The sequence below is a fragment of the Amblyraja radiata genome, chromosome 4 (genome assembly GCF_010909765.2).
Source record: "Amblyraja radiata isolate CabotCenter1 chromosome 4, sAmbRad1.1.pri, whole genome shotgun sequence".
NCBI lineage: Eukaryota > Metazoa > Chordata > Chondrichthyes > Rajiformes > Rajidae > Amblyraja > Amblyraja radiata.
The window spans coordinates 42,179,080-42,196,285 of record NC_045959.1 but is presented as its reverse complement, the minus strand read 5'-3'; the positions used below and the strand labels follow the sequence as shown (position 1 = coordinate 42,196,285).

General features: G+C 40.0%; 1 protein-coding gene across 1 annotated transcript in view; it reads left to right on the top strand.

Annotated features, from left to right (window-relative positions):
- The window catches only part of LOC116972561 (paramyosin-like), a 407,834-nt gene that overhangs the window by 107,044 nt on the left and 283,584 nt on the right, over window positions 1-17,206 (top strand). Inside the window, exon 4 of the mRNA XM_033020381.1 lies at window positions 7,767-7,904. Within this exon, the coding sequence (XP_032876272.1) occupies window positions 7,767-7,904 (138 nt within the window). The remainder of the gene's footprint in view (window positions 1-7,766; window positions 7,905-17,206) is intronic.

The following is a 17,206-nucleotide window of genomic DNA, read 5'->3' as shown; positions in this document are numbered from 1 at the left end:
CCACTCACCTAGCTTATCTATATCCTTTTGCAGACTCTTCCTATCCTCCTCATCCCCTACTTTTCCTCCCATTTTTGTATCGTCCGCAAATTTTGATATATTACACTTGGTTCCCTCCTCCAAATCATTTATATAAATTGTGAACAACTGGGGTCCCAGCACCGACCCTTGCGGAACCCCGCTAGTTACCGGTTGCCATCCCGAGTATGAACCATTTATCCCCACTCTCTGCCTCAAAATATATATTTTTGAAATCTCTAGCTTTTCGCCGTTCGGATGTACAATGAGTGACCTGGGAGACTGACCCCAATTCTCTCTCCACAGATGCTGCTTAACTTCTTCAGTATTTCCAGCATCAGCAGTAGTTTGCTATGGCATTTCCTCAGAGCAATAAGCATTAGGAACATATGGTTTGACTAAGAGTAAAGTACTGTCTTTTTTTCCGAGCAATCAGTTTGAAAATCGAACTGAAAATGAACATGAGAAATGTTGCTATTGTTGACATCCCTTGTGGTAGCTTCACACTGGAGTATAGATGCTACTCTAAAGCTTGTAGATATGTCAATAGGCAGATTTCCTGATGGGCTCTCTGATATTTGGCAAAACTAAGCTAAGTCAGTTTTCAATTGACCATCCTCGACCTCAGTCTTCCACACCTAAGACCAACTACGACTAGCTACGAGTGGAAAATGATCACATGATAAAATGATGTCATGTTTGCATTTTTTTTCTCGGGCCAGTTACCGACCTACGACTACCTACGACTACCTACAACTATCTACGACTACCATCACGACCTACTACGACCTACCTACCACCTACCTACGAATAAAAAGTATCAATTTTTTCCATGGCGGCCTTTATTTTTTACTCGTGGACATTTTTTATCATGCTGGAAAAAACAACCTACTTGAGGCCACGAGTACGCGGAAACCACTCATGAGCATGAGGAAGAGTTACGAAGACCTCCTACGACCTCGTGGTGACCATGCTGCTAGTATGAGTCAAGGGCAAACTCGGCAGAAGTCGCCAATTAGGTGGTGAAAGTGGGACAGGGGCTTTACTCCGGTGTTTTGTGTCTACCTTTGATTTAAACCAGCATCTGCAATTCTTTCCTACACACTGATCAATTGAAAACTGGCTTAGCTTAGGTTTGCCAAATATCAGAGAGCCCATCAGGAAATCTGCCTATTGACATATCTACAAGCTTTAGAGTAGCATCTATACTCCAGTGTGAAGCTACCACAAGGGATGTCAACAATAGCAACATTTCTCATGTTCATTTTCAGTTCGATTTTCAAACTGATTGCTCGGAAAAAAAGACAGTACTTTACTCTTAGTCAAACCATATGTTCCTAATGTTTATTGCTCTGAGGAAATGCCATAGCAAACTACTGCTGATGCTGGAAATACTGAAGAAGTTAAGCAGCATCTGTGGAGAGAGAATTGGGGTCAGTCTCCCAGGTCACTCATTGTACATCCGAACGGCGAAAAGCTAGAGATTTCAAAAATATATATTTTGAGGGGTGGAGCGAACGAAAGTGAAGATTTTGATAGAATTAGAAGCTGGAGAAATATAATTGACAAAAGTGGTTCGTATAATCTAGCGATTGTATACATGAAGTATTTGATGGACAACATAAGTGTTAGAGTGAAGATACATTGAAGAGTGATTGTGAGGAGCAGGCGGAAGAGCATTGAGAGGACCCTCTCAGTCTAGACCTTCTGCCATAGGGCCTTCAGATCACATTTGATTCTAGAGAAAAAAGAATAAGGCCCATTGTATGCATTCTCTCCAGCGGACTCATTCTCAGATCACACATACATTTCCTGTCATTTATGCCGTTATAACCGCTCATAAATAATTTTCTGTTAGTGCCATTCCATCAATTACAGGCAACTGCACTCCAGCCCAACTGAATTTGTTCATTATTTTAAACCTTCAGTTCCTTCTTACACATTTTGTCTACTCTTCTTTACCCCACAAGACTTACCTGGTGGCTTAGTGTTACAGCTACTGCCTTACTGCGCCGAAGACCCGAGTTCGTATCTGACTATGGGTGCTGTCTGTCCGACGTTTATTGTTCTCCCCATGACCTGCATGGGTTTTCTCTGAAATCTTTGGTTTCCTCATCACTCCAAAGATGTACAGGTTTGTAGGTTCATTGGCTTGGTGTAAATGTAAATTGTTTTTAGTGTGTGCAGGAGATTGTTAGTGTGCAGGGATTGCTGTTTCTGCGCTGTATCTCTAAACTAAACTAAACTTGACAAAACTCTAAGCTTAACTAATCTCTAAACTTACTAAACCTGCCACTCAACACCTGCTTACCTGAATCCATCTATCATTTGCCAGCTCTTGTCACAATCCTTACCTCATTTCTTTCTACCAGCTATCCCCCCGCTACTCCAATAGTCTGAAGAAGGGTCCTGACTCAGAACACCACCTGTCCACTTCCCTCCACAGATGCTGCCAGACCTGTTGAGTTTGTTTTTTGCTCAAGATTTCAGCGTCTGCATTTTATTGTGTTTCCATGGCACAGATGTGAAGCATATGTCAGCTATGATCACATTCCCTTTCACATCCTCCAACCTGAAAGTTCCTCAATCCTGCTCTTACCCCACTGAACATATTTCTTCATATTTCAATTCTGTCAGTCCCCCCTTGTCTGATTCCTTCCCAGCTGCATCTGGGACATTTCACATACTCTCCACATTTCAACAACTTCCAATTTCTCGTCCTCCACTGTCTCATCATTACATTGCACATCCTGTTCCTACACTTCCACCCCCATCAGGAATTCCTTGAGGTTTTCTGCTTTCTAGAACCTAGATGCAGCCAGTTTCCCTCAACTAACACTCCTCTGCCTGGTGGAACATATTCTCATCATTCACACCTTCTCTTGTGATTCCACCCACTTAGGGTCTATTTTTCCTTTGGTTGTGCCATCAGATATCAGTGGAAGTTGGAGAAGATCTCTCTTGTTCAAAATAGTCTTTAACTGGCAGTTACATGGTATGATTAATACCTGCTTCTTGCCAGCTTGTACCTTAATTTTATTTGGCTTCATTTGAAGAACAGAAATTAGATGCTATCTTGTGGAATTGAGGTGAATATCATGTAGGCAAACAGCACTACTGCTGACATTACTTTGAATGGAATCATTAGGAAGATAAAGGTGGTTGAATCCAACACTTCCCTCGCTAATCATTGAAATATACTGATTTCATTGAGTCTGTGTTGAATGGCAGATGAAGAATATAAGGATCTTCCTTTGTGGCAGGTTCTGTTGTGTTGCCATCTACTGGTATGTTTTCCCACCATATTTCACTGACGACCTGATTGTTGAAGAGTGATCTAGATGAAATGAAGTGGGCAATGGAAGAGTAGCTAGAATTTAACTTGGACAAATGCCAGGTGTTGCATTTTGGTAAGTTAAAAGAGGGCAGGACTTGCACAGTAAATGGTAGGGCCTGCAGATTGCTGCAAATTAGAGAGACCTAGGGCTACATGTTACACTGCTCCCTGAAAATGACGACACAGGTAGATAATGGTGAAGAAGGCATGTGGCATGCTTGTCTTCATTGAGCACAGCAGTTGAGACATCATGTTACAACTGTACATAGTCATTCTTAAGGCCACTCTCAGAGTACTATGCAATGCTAGTCATCTAGGTATAGGAAGGATGTCATTGAGTTGGAAAGGGTGTAATAAGGATTCATGAGGATGTTAGCAGGTTTGAAGGGCTTGAGTAATAAGGAAAAAGTGGATAAGCTGTGACTTTCTTTTCTCTTGGGCATGTGAGTTGAGGGGTCACCATTGAGAGATTCATAAAATCATTATGAGCAAAGATGAGGAATTGTCAGTCTTTTTCACAGGGTAAGGGCATAGATTTAAGGTAGCAGGGGAAAGATTTGAAAGGGACCTGAGGGGGAAACATTTTACACAGAGGATGGGAGTGGAAAGAAGAAGTTGCAGTGGCAGGTAAGATGACATTATTTACAAGACATTTTGATTGGCATATGCATAGTAAAGCTTCAGAGAGATATGGGGCCAAATACAGGTAAATGGGACCAATTTAGGTCTGTTTCTATGTTCTGTTTCCATGTTCTATAACTTTGAACTAAGAGGATTATTTCAATTCGATTTAGATTAATTTTAATAAACAATTATTTTTTAAATCAAGGAGGAATTTGATGGTGGGTATATGCATTGAAGAGTTGGTGATGACCTGTGATCATTAAAATTGTTATTTAATGAGGAAATAAATTAGGTTAAATGTCATTACAAGTATTGGAGCATGGATTGCTTGGCGTAAAAGATCAGTAAAGTGTATTGCAAGGATTTATGGAACATTTTAAAAATATTCTTTACAGAAGAAATGATAAAGAACCTGTGGAATCAGTTTGAATGTTCCATTTCAACTAAGGTAATACTAACTATATTTGCTGCTGCCTCAGTCCATCAGTTGTTGAGAATTCTTGGTGAGATAAGGCCTCCCATATTATTTTCTCTTGTGTCAGCATGGAAACAGGCCCTTCGGTGTAACTCATCCATGCTAACCAAGATGCCCCATCTAGGCCGGCCCCATTTGGGTCATATCCCTCTAAACCTTTCTTATCCATGTACCAGTCTAAGTGTTGTTTAAATGCTATTACAATATCTGTCTCAACTACCTCCTCTGGTATCTCGTTTCAAATACCCACCACCCTATGAATGAAAATGTTGCCTCTCTGGTTCTTGATCTCCTGCCCTGGGTAAAAGCCTCTGTGCATTCACCCTATCCATTCCCCTTATGATTTCATATACCTCTATACGGTCACCTCGCAGCCTCTGGATAGACTCGGCTTGTACTCGCTAGAATTTAGAAGATTGAGGGGGGATCTTATAGAAACTTACAAAATTCTTAAGGGGTTGGACAGGCTAGATGCAGGAAGATTGTTCCCGATGTTGGGGAAGTCCAGAACAAGGGGTCACAGTTTAAGGATAAGGGGGAAATCTTTTAGGACCGAGATGAGGAAAACATTTTTCACACAGAGAGTGGTGAATCTTTGGAATTCTCTGCCACAGAAGGTAGTTGAGGCCAGTTCATTGGCTATATTTAAGAGGGAGTTAGATGTGGCCCTTGTGGCTAAAGGGATCAGGGGGTATGGAGAGAAGGCAGGTACAGGATATTGAGTTGGATGATCAGCCATGATCATATTGAATGGCGGTGCAGGCTCGAATGGCCGAATGGCCTACTCCTGCACCTATTTTCTATGTTTCTATGTTTCCTGCATTCCAAACTTTAAAGTTAAGATAATCTAGGTTTGCTTCCTGCCATGTAGCGGAGTCAGGGGATATGGGGATATGGGGAGAAGGCAGGAACGGGGTACTGATTGGGGATGATCAGCCATGATCACATTGAATGGCTGTGCTGACTCGAAGGGCCGAATGGCCTACTCCTGCACCTATTGTCTATTGTCTATGTAGGTCCTATCAAATCTTACTTTACCGTCACACGTGTTTTCTAACATGCCTCTAAGGAAAACAATGCTTCAATTAAAAAATTCTCATTCAACTTTTCAAATGTCTCTCTGATCTTCCCTATTTCTGTTATCTCATCCATCCCTATAGCTCTAAAGTAACCATTCTTTTTCAGTCCGATCATTGTGCACATCCCTGAATGTAATCATTTCATCTTTGGTAGTCATATCTTTGGTTGCTATAGCTCTGAGCTCTAGAATTCCCTTTTTATCTCTCTCTGTTTCATTACATTCTTTCCTCCTTTCAGCTTCCCATCAGTACATATCTGTTAAAACGTTTTTCGCCCTGATATCTCCTTTCATGATTTGTCATTAATTTTTATTTGATAATGTTGCTGAGAAACTATGAAAAGTCTTGCTGCATTGAAGACATTTTATAAGTAGTTAAAATTATCCCAGCAAAGAGCAAACCCTGGGAAGGTGCATAGAACTGTTTCCCTTTGCGCAGTATAGCTCATTTAGTAAATTAAACCTTGTTTGTGCTATTGTGATGGTTGAATCTCAAGAAATAATACTAGAAAATGTACTCACTGGAGCAAATGTTTCAGAGTTGTCTGTTTCTGCAGAGAAGAGAACACGATTGAGGTTGTGGGGAAATAAATCTATTATGGACTAGAACCCATTCCTTCTCTCCAGAGATGCTGCCTGGCCCGCTGAGTTCTTCCAATCTTTTGTGTCTATCTTCATGCTGATGATCAGGCAGTTACTCACTGAACTGTTGCCGATCATTTCTTTGTCAGAAGGTTTGGTACTCGAACGCAAACGTAAACACAGGTCCTACACCTACAGGCCAAGCTCTGTTGGAATTTCCCCGAGTTTCTGCATTAAATTTGTAGTTACACACAATGGAATCACCAAGCACACTTGTTTGAATGAAGAGAAAAGCCTGCGAGGGACAAAGGCAACTATACAATATTCGCAATCATTTTTTAAATTAATTTAATTTGCATATAAGTAACTGGAAGACTTTTTATTTTATGTTAAACAATCTTAAACATAAACATAGCATTCATATTACATTTTATCAATAACAGATTCAAAAATGCTAAATTAGTGGGGATATTAAGAATTTAAAACATAATTAATATTAATTTTATATTAATTTTATTTAAAAAATCTATTAACTTTAGTATTAATCACATTAAACTGATGCAATTATTGTTTTCTCCTCTATCACGACACTATATCCACACTTTAATGTCAAGCCAAAATCTGTTTAAATTGATGTAATGTTACTAAAAACCATGCATTGCTTTCACTCATTTAACAATGTCACCTTTGAAAGAGGTGTTCAGCAGGCAAAAGCTTCTGACCTAATGGTAGGCCAGAAACATTTTTCTCGTGCTTGGATAATCACTGGAAAACTTCTTGAGTGTGTTAAAATAATTCATTTCAAAGGGATTATCTCATTAAAAGATTAATTGACACCCATCTAAACTGAAATTATATGCCCGTTGAACTGATAGTTGTATTCCGATTACAGAAGAATACCCTTTGCCTAACTAAGAATTTACCTTGAAATTTTTGAAGTGGAATTTAAATACAATTAATAACAATATGCAGAAATTGATTACCATGGGAAGGGTTTAATTGCTTAAAATAGCGTTTGTCAGCTTTATGTTTTATTGACAAACGTTATAGATTTATCCGAATTTGGACTTTGACTTGTCTCTGGTACATAAAATTCACATGTGCTGTTCAAATGGGAAACGGTTGCATTGATTTCCTTGACTTCAGCTGAAATGCTAAAGATTTTTGGATAAGCTTTCTCATTACTTAAGTCAAAATCAATATAAAAGAGCTTCTTTTAATGAAAGAGCAGTCTCAAGCGTTACAGTTGAAATGGAGTCCTGTTCATCCTTTGCCTTGGTATTGATCACTTATGTTGTATAACGGATGTCCAATTGGTTGACATTGTGGCTCAGTTATGTGTGTAAACCTGCTGGTTCAGAAAGAGAATCCACAGTGCAGAGTCAGGTATAAAATTCCGTCTTGCAATAGAAAATAAATGGCTGTTTTTCAATGGTGTAATTTAAAAAAAACTGCAAGATGATATAGTTATATTAAAAAAATTGTGATTTAGTACAATACGAGAAAACTTGATTGAGTTTCTAGTTTTCTTTGCATCTGAGGAAATCCAGAATCAGTGTATGATCTTTCTTTATTCAAAGTATATTCATTCTAATGTTGGTATTACTGCTTCATTACTGTGTTTCTGTAATTATCTTCTGGATTTCTTTCAGACTGAAGTTCAGGAGAATAGGGTTAACGGTCCTGAAACAGAACACGAAATAGACAAGAGTGAAGCACATCGGACAGCATTGCAAGAGCGGAATGAAGCAGATGTTGACCACAAGTCATTTCAGCAAGAACAACATAAGGTATTCTGCATGGATATCATTAACCGCTTTGTACTACATAAATTGTCTAATTACCCTTGTGTTAATTAGGGGATATTGATATATAGACAGATGCAAATGTCATGTTAATGTATTATAAATTTACTCCTTTTTACTCAATAGACTTTGTGTGTTGGCTTCCTAATTGCAAATTCTGTGGAGCTACATGATTTTTTTTTTCTTTTGACCCACAACCAGAATATTTGTATTTTCATTTCTACATTTTCTGGGCATGATGTCAACTTTCAGGCAATTCATACTTCTTGTTTTACTTTTAAGTTCAGTAAATGCCACGATGTTCAAAAGCTGGTTGGCTTATATTGTTTCTATACATAAGAGAAGCAGAATGAATCAATATTACACATGCAAAAAGCACTTATTGGAATTGATTTATATGTATTTTTAGTGCATTTTTTATTCTTCTATATTAGATATATTTGGATAAATTTTTATTTACTACACTTTTTCTTCCAGAAAAATTGCCTCGTATAAACTTGCAGGATGTAATAATTAATATCTCAGATTCAGATCTATCATATGTACACAGGGTGCAGATTTCTAGTTCACAGGAACCTCACCGAGTAAACACTATACATTAATGATAAATACCGCAACAAATAAAATGATAGCAAGACAGTAAAATGGTGCAATATGGTAGAGCTGATCCAATTAGTGCAAAAAATTACTAAGGTACAAGCAGGGAATAACCAAATGAGCTTGAGTTAAGAGTAAGAGCACTTTGCAGCATTACCAGGTAAACGATGGATTCTGGTGTCAGACAGCATAAATAAAATGTCGCCACTCTCTGGTGCCAGCTTCTTTTTCATCTTGAACCACAAAACCTGGAAGGAGCATTGATGTTTCATTTATACCAATAAATAATATGTGGGGATATTATTTGGGGATAATAAACCAAGCAGCTGTGAAATAGTCACACTTTGGAGTAATTTCAGTTCAAGAGCAATTTATATTAAAAGATCTAGCCGAATTTTGTTCCCATATTGTCTGACACATGTTGCACTAACTTGTTTATTCCCTTTTACAAGAGTGAAGTAGATTTTTTGACCTGAAGCATTAACTGCTTCTTCTCCACAGATTCTACCTGATCTGCTGAGGATTTCCAGCACTTTCTGTTTTTATTTCATATTTCCCACATCAGCAGTTTTTCAATTCCACACACAGTGTAGAATTAAGTTGAAAGTATTCCTTTCTTTAAGGGATTTAGTTCTAACTTTTTCTTTGAAAATGTGTACATTCACATAATCTGATGAATCCCTCACATAACAGTGTCATTTTCAGCAGTTTGATATTGGGCATGTGAATGATGTGATCTGCACAACAAAATCAACTAAATTTAATTCTTGAGGCAATGTTTTGGGTCGAAACCCTTCTTCAGACTGATGTGTGAGGGGGGGGGGGGGGGGGGTGAGGGAGGGGGCAGGAGGAAGAAAGGAAGAGGTGGAGCCAGAGGGCTGAGGGAGAGCTGAGAAGGGGAGGAGAAAGTAATGACTACCTGAAATTGGAGAAGTCAATGTTCATACCACTGGGGTTCAAACAGCCCAAGTGAAATATGAGGTGCTGCTCTTCCAATTTACAGTGATCCTCACTCTGGCCATGGAGGAGGCTCAGGATAGAAAGGTCGGATTCGGAATGTGAGGAGGAGTTGAAGTGCTGAGCCACCGGGAGATCAGGTTGGTTATTGTGAACCGAGCGGAGGTATTCGGCGAAGCGATCGCCAAGCCTACGCTTGGTCTCACCGATGTAGAGCAACTGACATCTAGAGCAGCGGATGCAATAGGTGAGGTTGGAGGAGGTACAGGTGAACCTCTGCCGCACCTGGAAAGACTGCTTGGGTCCATGAATGGAGTCAATGGGGGAGGTAAAGCGACAAGTGTAGCATTTCTTGCTGTTGCAAGGGAAAGTGCCAGGAGAGGGGGTGGTTCGGGTGGGAAGGGACGAATTGACCAGGGAGTTACAGAGGGAGTGGTCTCTGCGGAAAGCAGACAGGGGAGGAGATGGGAAGATGTGGCAAGTGGTGGGATCACGTTGGAAGTGGCGAAAATGTCGGAGGATTATTTGAGATTAACGGCTGGTAGGGTGGAAGGTGAGGACAAGGGGGATTCTGCCCTTATTGTAACAACCTCCAGCAAATCAATCATAATTTTTCTCTGGATCTGACCTTATTTGAAGAATTTTCTGGTATATGCTCCCTCCTCAAAACAGTAAAAGACTCCTTGAGAAATATTGCAATCCCACCTCTTTCACATTCCCTTCTGCCAGACCAGTCTAAGCCCTGGAATGTTGAGCTGCCAGTTCTTCCCATCTCTCGCGCATTTCTTCTTGAAAATGTCACCTATATTAAATTATCTTATGTTAATTACAGTTGATGGGCTCTTGCTTGTAGCATTTCTTGCGTTAAAATAAGTGCAATCCGGCCTTCCTACTATACCACAGAAGTCTCAGCAGAGGACTCGGCAATGTTGTGGAGAGGTCTGTGCGGCAGCCGATGATGGCGCCGATCGACGGATGAGACGGACACGTGAAGTGGGACGTCGGCAGCAGAGGGGCCCCGATGGCGATGGAGTGGCGGCAGCGGTGAAGGCTCGCGGCGACGGGACCTCGGCGGTGGTAAAGCCTCGCAGCGGCGGTGATGACTCGCTGGTTGACCCGCGGTCGATGAGAGCGTGGGGAGACCGCCGTGAGGGAGGGGGAGAACAAAAGAGGAACCGACATACTTCGTAACTTTATCAGCGCCGTAGGTGGCCGCTATTTGTACACATTGGGTATGCAAGCAAAGAATTTCACTGTGCCTTGTCACATGTAACAATAAATTATTCCGTTCCATTCCATATTTGTCTGCCCTTTGATCATTACTGTACTCCTATTGCATCGCATTTCCAAGCCTCAATAAATCATTCTCCATAGATCTAGTAAATCTATTTGGAAGGATGTGAGGACATCGGACCTGGTTCAGCTGCACCCTTCCAGCTGATACAGGTTCTACCTTCCCCAAGAAATAATCTCAGCATTGCCAAAAACCTGAAGCTGTTCTTTCCATTCTGGTCTGAAGAAGGGTCTCGACCCAAAACGTCGCCCATTCCTTCTCTCCAGAGATGCAGCCTGTCCCGCTGAGTTTCTCCAGCTTTTTGTGTCTACCTTCCATTCTCTTCCTTTATCCATGCATTCGCCTGACTTATCCTCTTGTTCCTATACTTGCTAATATGGGACGTAATCCATATATTACAACCTGATAAATCCTGCTCTTGAATTTGCCACCTTCATGAATTCAAGTTGCTGCTCCTAATCCCTTATTTTATTATCCCTGCCATATCAGCACCAATGTGAATAAAGATGTGTTCAGCATTCCCCTTCCCACCCTCCATTAGAATGCCTGCAACTGTTTTGTAACATCCATGAGCCTGACACCAGGAAGATATCAGGTCATGGAAATATAAGAAATTGCAGGTTCTAGAATCTTGAGCAAAAAAAAACCAAATGGAAGGAGGAACTCAGCGGTCAAGCAGCATCTGCGGAGGGAATGGTCAGATCCTGTTTCAGGTCAGGACCCTTCAGATTGATGGAATAATGAGGTGGGGTGGGGTGGCGGAGGGGGGGGGGCGGAGAGAAAGCTGCAAAAGAGAGATGTGGGGCAAAGTCTAACAAGTGATAGATTGGGTAGACACATGCTGGAGTAACTCAGCTGGACAGGCAGCATTTCTGGAGAGAGAAAATGGGTGATGTTTCGAGTCAAGACCCTTCTGCAGACTGATGTCAGGGGAGTGCTAGATTGGTAATTGGTAGATAGTTGGAGAATGTGACAAAGGCTGGAAGTGCAAAGGAAACAAATGGTTGTCAACAAAAAATAAAGGAGGTGTGACCTGACCCACCATGTTCCTCCAGCTTTTTGTTTTTTGCTTAGGTATCACATCATTCTGTGTTCATGTGTATGTTTGCAGAATGATCTGCATACTCACATGTATTTATTTTCCATCCCTAATTATCTTAACGTGGCAGTGTGCCATCTTCTTCATCCTCAGCACTCATCGGGTGGCGTCGCGAGTGGCAGCCTCGCCAGCAGCTCGTGTGTTTTTTCGTCTTTTTGTTATTTTAGTGTGTCTAAATGCATGTTTAATGTTTCTCGGTATGTCTGATGTGGGGGCTGGGGGGTGGGGTGGGGGGAATAGGGGGAAACCGTTTTCAGTTACTTACCTCGACAGAGATGCAACTTTTCTTCCATGTTGCATCATCGCCCCCATCACGGTCTAACAACTGGATTGGTGAATTCATATTTGTGAATTCATATTTAATTTGAAGACTGAGACTGGTGTGCCACCTGTTACAAGCTGACTTAAACATGCTGTCATTATAATGTCATTATATGAATTCATCTTGTTTCCTTTTCCCCTGACTTTCAGTCTGAAGAAGGGTCTCGACCCAAAACGTCACCTATTCCTTTTCTCCAGAGATGCTGAGTTACTCCAACTTTCTGTGTCTATCTTCGGTTTAAACCAACATCTTGTAGCGGCACCATACGTGGTGAATAAAGATGAGTCGTCAGGCCGGTTTAAAGAATCATTTATTCGGTGGTAGTTGGTGCGCTTGCTATAATACAATGTTGTTATAGCTGAGCGAGGTTGTTTCCTCGTGCTCAGCTGCCAGTTGACTCTTAGGTCTCGTGGTGAGAGAGCTTTAGTATCAGGACACTCCCTCTAGCCCATGACGTCACGTGCCCGCCCTCGTATCTCCTGACGAGGGTTCGAGCATGAGTGGCCCGTGTTTAGGCTGCCGCCACAATCTGCAGTTTCTTCCTTCACATTATAATGAAGGGCACAGTTTCTAAGACTTTCATTTAGAAGCAATATAACAAGTTCCTGAAACATTAGTGAACAGCAGAACAGTAAAGTATCAAACAGGTTATTCTTCTTTAGACATTGAAGGAGTTGAAGGAGCCTTTATGATTTGCTTGGGGCTGCAGTAATTGTGTAAAAGAATGAATGTAAGCAGCTTGTATATGATTTTTCCACTTCTTTATCCATCCTATCTACTTTAAGATTTCAATGGTCTTTCTTATGTTGACTGATTTAAAAAAAATCCTCATTCTGCTACATCTAATTTTTAATAGCAAAGAGCTGGTTAACATTCACTAATGCATGGAGTCCAAGGTATTATAAATATCTCAGCACCATTTTAACTTGAAATCAGTAAAACCTGGAGGTATTGATGCTTTGGAGAATGTGATAGTACTATTTAAAGGACACTCAGCCAAAGATAATCTGAGCGTAGGATCTTTATGCTGTTGTATTTTCGGATGCTAATCTAGTTTCTGGCTTTAAGATTATTCTTTGATAATTTTATCTGCAGTTTGCCGGGCACCATTCTGATGTATTAAAGTAACTTGTTTAGTATTACCAAATTAAATTGGAAAAGGGGAATTGTCTTTTGTAGTCAATGTGACTATTACGATCAGACTATTATGATAAAGGATGATAAAAGTAATTACCAACATTTAGGTTGTATTGACCAATAATAGGCTGCTTGAAGAGCAGTGAAAGGGAGATTGTGCTCTGTAGTGAGGTTCAGAGATCCACTGCAACTTCTTACAATAAGATGTGATGCCTGCTGTGTTTAGTTTAGTTTAGTGATTCAGTGTGAAAACAGGCCCTTTGACCCACCAAGTCTGCACTGACCAATGATCATCTGTTCACGGGTTGTATGGCATCCTAGTTTCAACTCCTGAACACTCGGGGCAATTTACAGAAGCCAATGTATCTTCAACCCTGCACATCTTTGGAATGTGGGAGGAAACCAGAGCACCCGGAAAAAAACCCACTCGCTCACAGAGACAACATGCAAACAGACAGCAACCGTAGTCAGGACCAAACCTGTATCTCTGGCGCAGTGAGGCAGCAACTCTACCACTGTGCCACTGTACCACTCCAATGTGCCTCTGTGCCGCCCTGAGTTAGCACCAATTACATTTGAAGCTGAGCAGCAGCAATTGAAGCCAGTCCAATATTCCACCCTTCTGGGAAACAGGAAGGATTGATTATTGGTGAGAAATTAGTGATTTCCATGCATGTGTGAAATCCTTTTGCACAGCACTGTAGTAGAGCAATATGAGTATAAGTAAAACCATGGAACCACTAAGATCACAGTAGGACTACCCATGCATGAATTTGTATATTATTTGGCAATGCACATTCCAAAACATGGGATGTGGATTATTGGCTCTGGGATTTATTAGTTTTGAATCATTTCAACTTCTTCAGTAATATTTTTGAATAATACTCATTTCCTACAGTTTCACAATCTCACTTGATTCTTGTATTTCCCTTGTTTTTATTTTGCAATTTTTTGTGTATTCTTTCAAAGCATATGTTTAATATCTCTGCCATTTCCTTATTCCCATTATAAATTCACCCAATTCTGGCTGCAAATGATTCCCATTTGCCTTTGCTAGTCTTATCCTTCTTATATTTCTTCAGAAGAATTTACAGGCTGGAATCCCATCTGATGTTACTTTACTGATACATGATTATAGACCTCACAGACTACCTGGGTACTTGTCTGTAAGGTTTTCATTAGGATTGAAGTTAGTGTTAGTGTTAGCACAGTTCTGCATTCTTAATCCTCAGCCTGAACTCCTTTATTTTCCAGTGTGGAGATGAAAATCGCAAAGACCTTTTGTGATGTAGGTAGATTTCAGGTTGAGTTATAAAAGTGGAACAGTGGAATGCATATGTCAGGAAAATTAAGCATTTTATAAACTTAATTAATTCACCATCGAATTACATAGATTTCCACATATAAATGGTTCAGGGGTGGGCCCATTGCTGTTTAACATCTATATCGATGATTTAGATGAGAACGTACAAGGCATGATTAGTAGGTTTGCAGATGACACTAAAGTGGGTTATATTGTAGATAGCAGAGATGGTTATCAAAAATTACAGCAGGATATTGATCGATTGGGCAGGTGGATGAGGAATCGTTAATGGAGTTTAATACAGAGATTAATACAGATGCACAAATTATATTGTTAATGTAGATAAGGAAGAAGGCTCTGCAGTATGAATATAGGGAGTTAGGTAAAAGGCTAAAAGTCTCTGGATTGCCTCTAGTGCCACCTGCTAGTGAGGGTATAAACAGAAGGATAGGGGAGATGAATGTGTGGTTGGTTTAGTTTTGGTTGCTTATTCTTCTTCTTGCGTATGGCGTGCACAGCCTAAAGTTGTAGGACAACTTGTTCTATTTGATCTTATTTGATTGTGCACGCCCGGTTGATTGCAGTCGTCGAAACAGGGCGGACCACATGAAGGTTGCAATCTTCCTCCCCAGTTTTGGTTGCCCTTCTATTAGGATAGATGTTGTTAAGGTGGAAAGGGTGCCAAAAAGATCTACGAGGATGATGCCAGGACTCGAGGGCCTGAGCTATAGGGAGAGGTTAAGCAGGCTAGGACTTTATTCCTTGGAGTGTGGGTAGATGAGGGGTGATCTGATAGAGGTCTATAAGATCATGAGAGGAATAAATAGGGCAAATGCACAGAGTATTTTATCCAGAGTAGGGGAATCAAGAACCAGGGGACATAGGTTTAAAGTGTGGGGGAAAGATTTAGTAGGAACATAAGGGGCAACTTTTTTACACAAAGTGTGGTAGATATATGGAACATGCTGCTGGAGGAGGTAGTCGAAGCAGGTACCAGCACAACGCCTAAGAAACATTTGGACAGGTACATGGATAAGATAGGATTAGAGAGATATGGGCCAAACACAGGCTTGTGGAAGTAGTGTAGATCGGGCATGTTGGTCGGCGTTGATAAGTTGGGCTGAAGGGCCTGTTTCCTCACTTTATGATTCGATGACTCCACAGCATTAGCATTTTTCTTCTCTTTGAGCAATAATTCAAATCCTACTTTGTTACTTTTGCTCCAAAGTTCCTTTATGCCTCTTTCTTTCCACCAGCTGTTCTGAGTGGTATCATTGTCTATGCATCAGTCAATAACATTTATGGTATTTTCCATAGCTTTACAACCATTTGTGTCTTGGGGTTTCTACATTTTCTGTCCTAAATATCCTTTCATTCTGGACAACTGTAAATATGTTTTCCCATCTGCCCTATCCCATATTTCTTAATGTTATTATAATTCTCATTTCTATTAAATCCCCTTTCATCTACTTTGCTATCAGCAAGTTGTGAACTGTTTTCAAATCAAATTATCTCTTATCTACAAGAGCTATATTCCCATCATTAGTTCAGTGGATATGTAAATCATCCATAGGACATTATTGTAAGAGCAAACAATTTCTCAGGCCTTTGTTGTAAGAACAAAACATTTCATGTCATTCTTTGTAAAGCTCCTATGGAACTCCCCAAGAGCGAGATTGATTTGACAAAACGTTTTTTTTAAATAATAATAAAAATAGTTAAAGCTCATTTTTTTCTATAAAGTGAAATCTTGGAATAAAATCTATTTTACTCAAAATTCGTCCTTTTCCAAGTAAAGTTAGTATAGCAACTTTTGTGATCCTGTCTTTTAGACGGGATTTTGGGAAGAAACACAGGTGTAAATAATGTTCCAATTTCATGCTGCAATTGGAATTTTACAAAGCATTACTAATCAAAGATTAAAGCAATTGTGTCTTTAATTGCTATGATTTTATGCTTTTGCATATACATTTCCTGAATATAATGATATAGGGATAAATATATTCTCCAATTGAGACGCTTGTAGCAGCTATTGTCTAATTACATTGTGACTCAAATTGAATCTACGGAATTTACAAAGAACCACCTCAAGCCCTGGATTTTTATGAAGTTTTATTGGATATATTTGTGATTAAGGAAAATATTTAAAATAAATATCTGTTGCACACATGTAATAAAATTGTTTGAGGATTCTGTGCAGTGTAAAAGTTGTTGGGAACATGTACATGGGCTGAATCTGAAACATTGAAAATGGTGTATTAGTGGTTACTGTATGAAGCTTTCACGCCTTTGCTTTCTTTTATAGCAATGCAATATATTATAAAATACTGTGGAATATCCTACATTGTTCATAATGAGTCAGAGATGTTATGTTCAAATTGTGATGCTGTAGCTACTGGTTTAAAAGCATTGCAGTCAGGGATGTCTTGTAAGACTTAGAAAATGCCTTTGTGGTAGTTCAAGTGATAATCTATGGCCAGCGGTTGAGATGATATGGGTCATTTGAGAACACTGTTTGTAAGGACTGTGATAGACACTGTGGGAATACTATAGTTGGTTACAGAGGTCCAACCTTGAT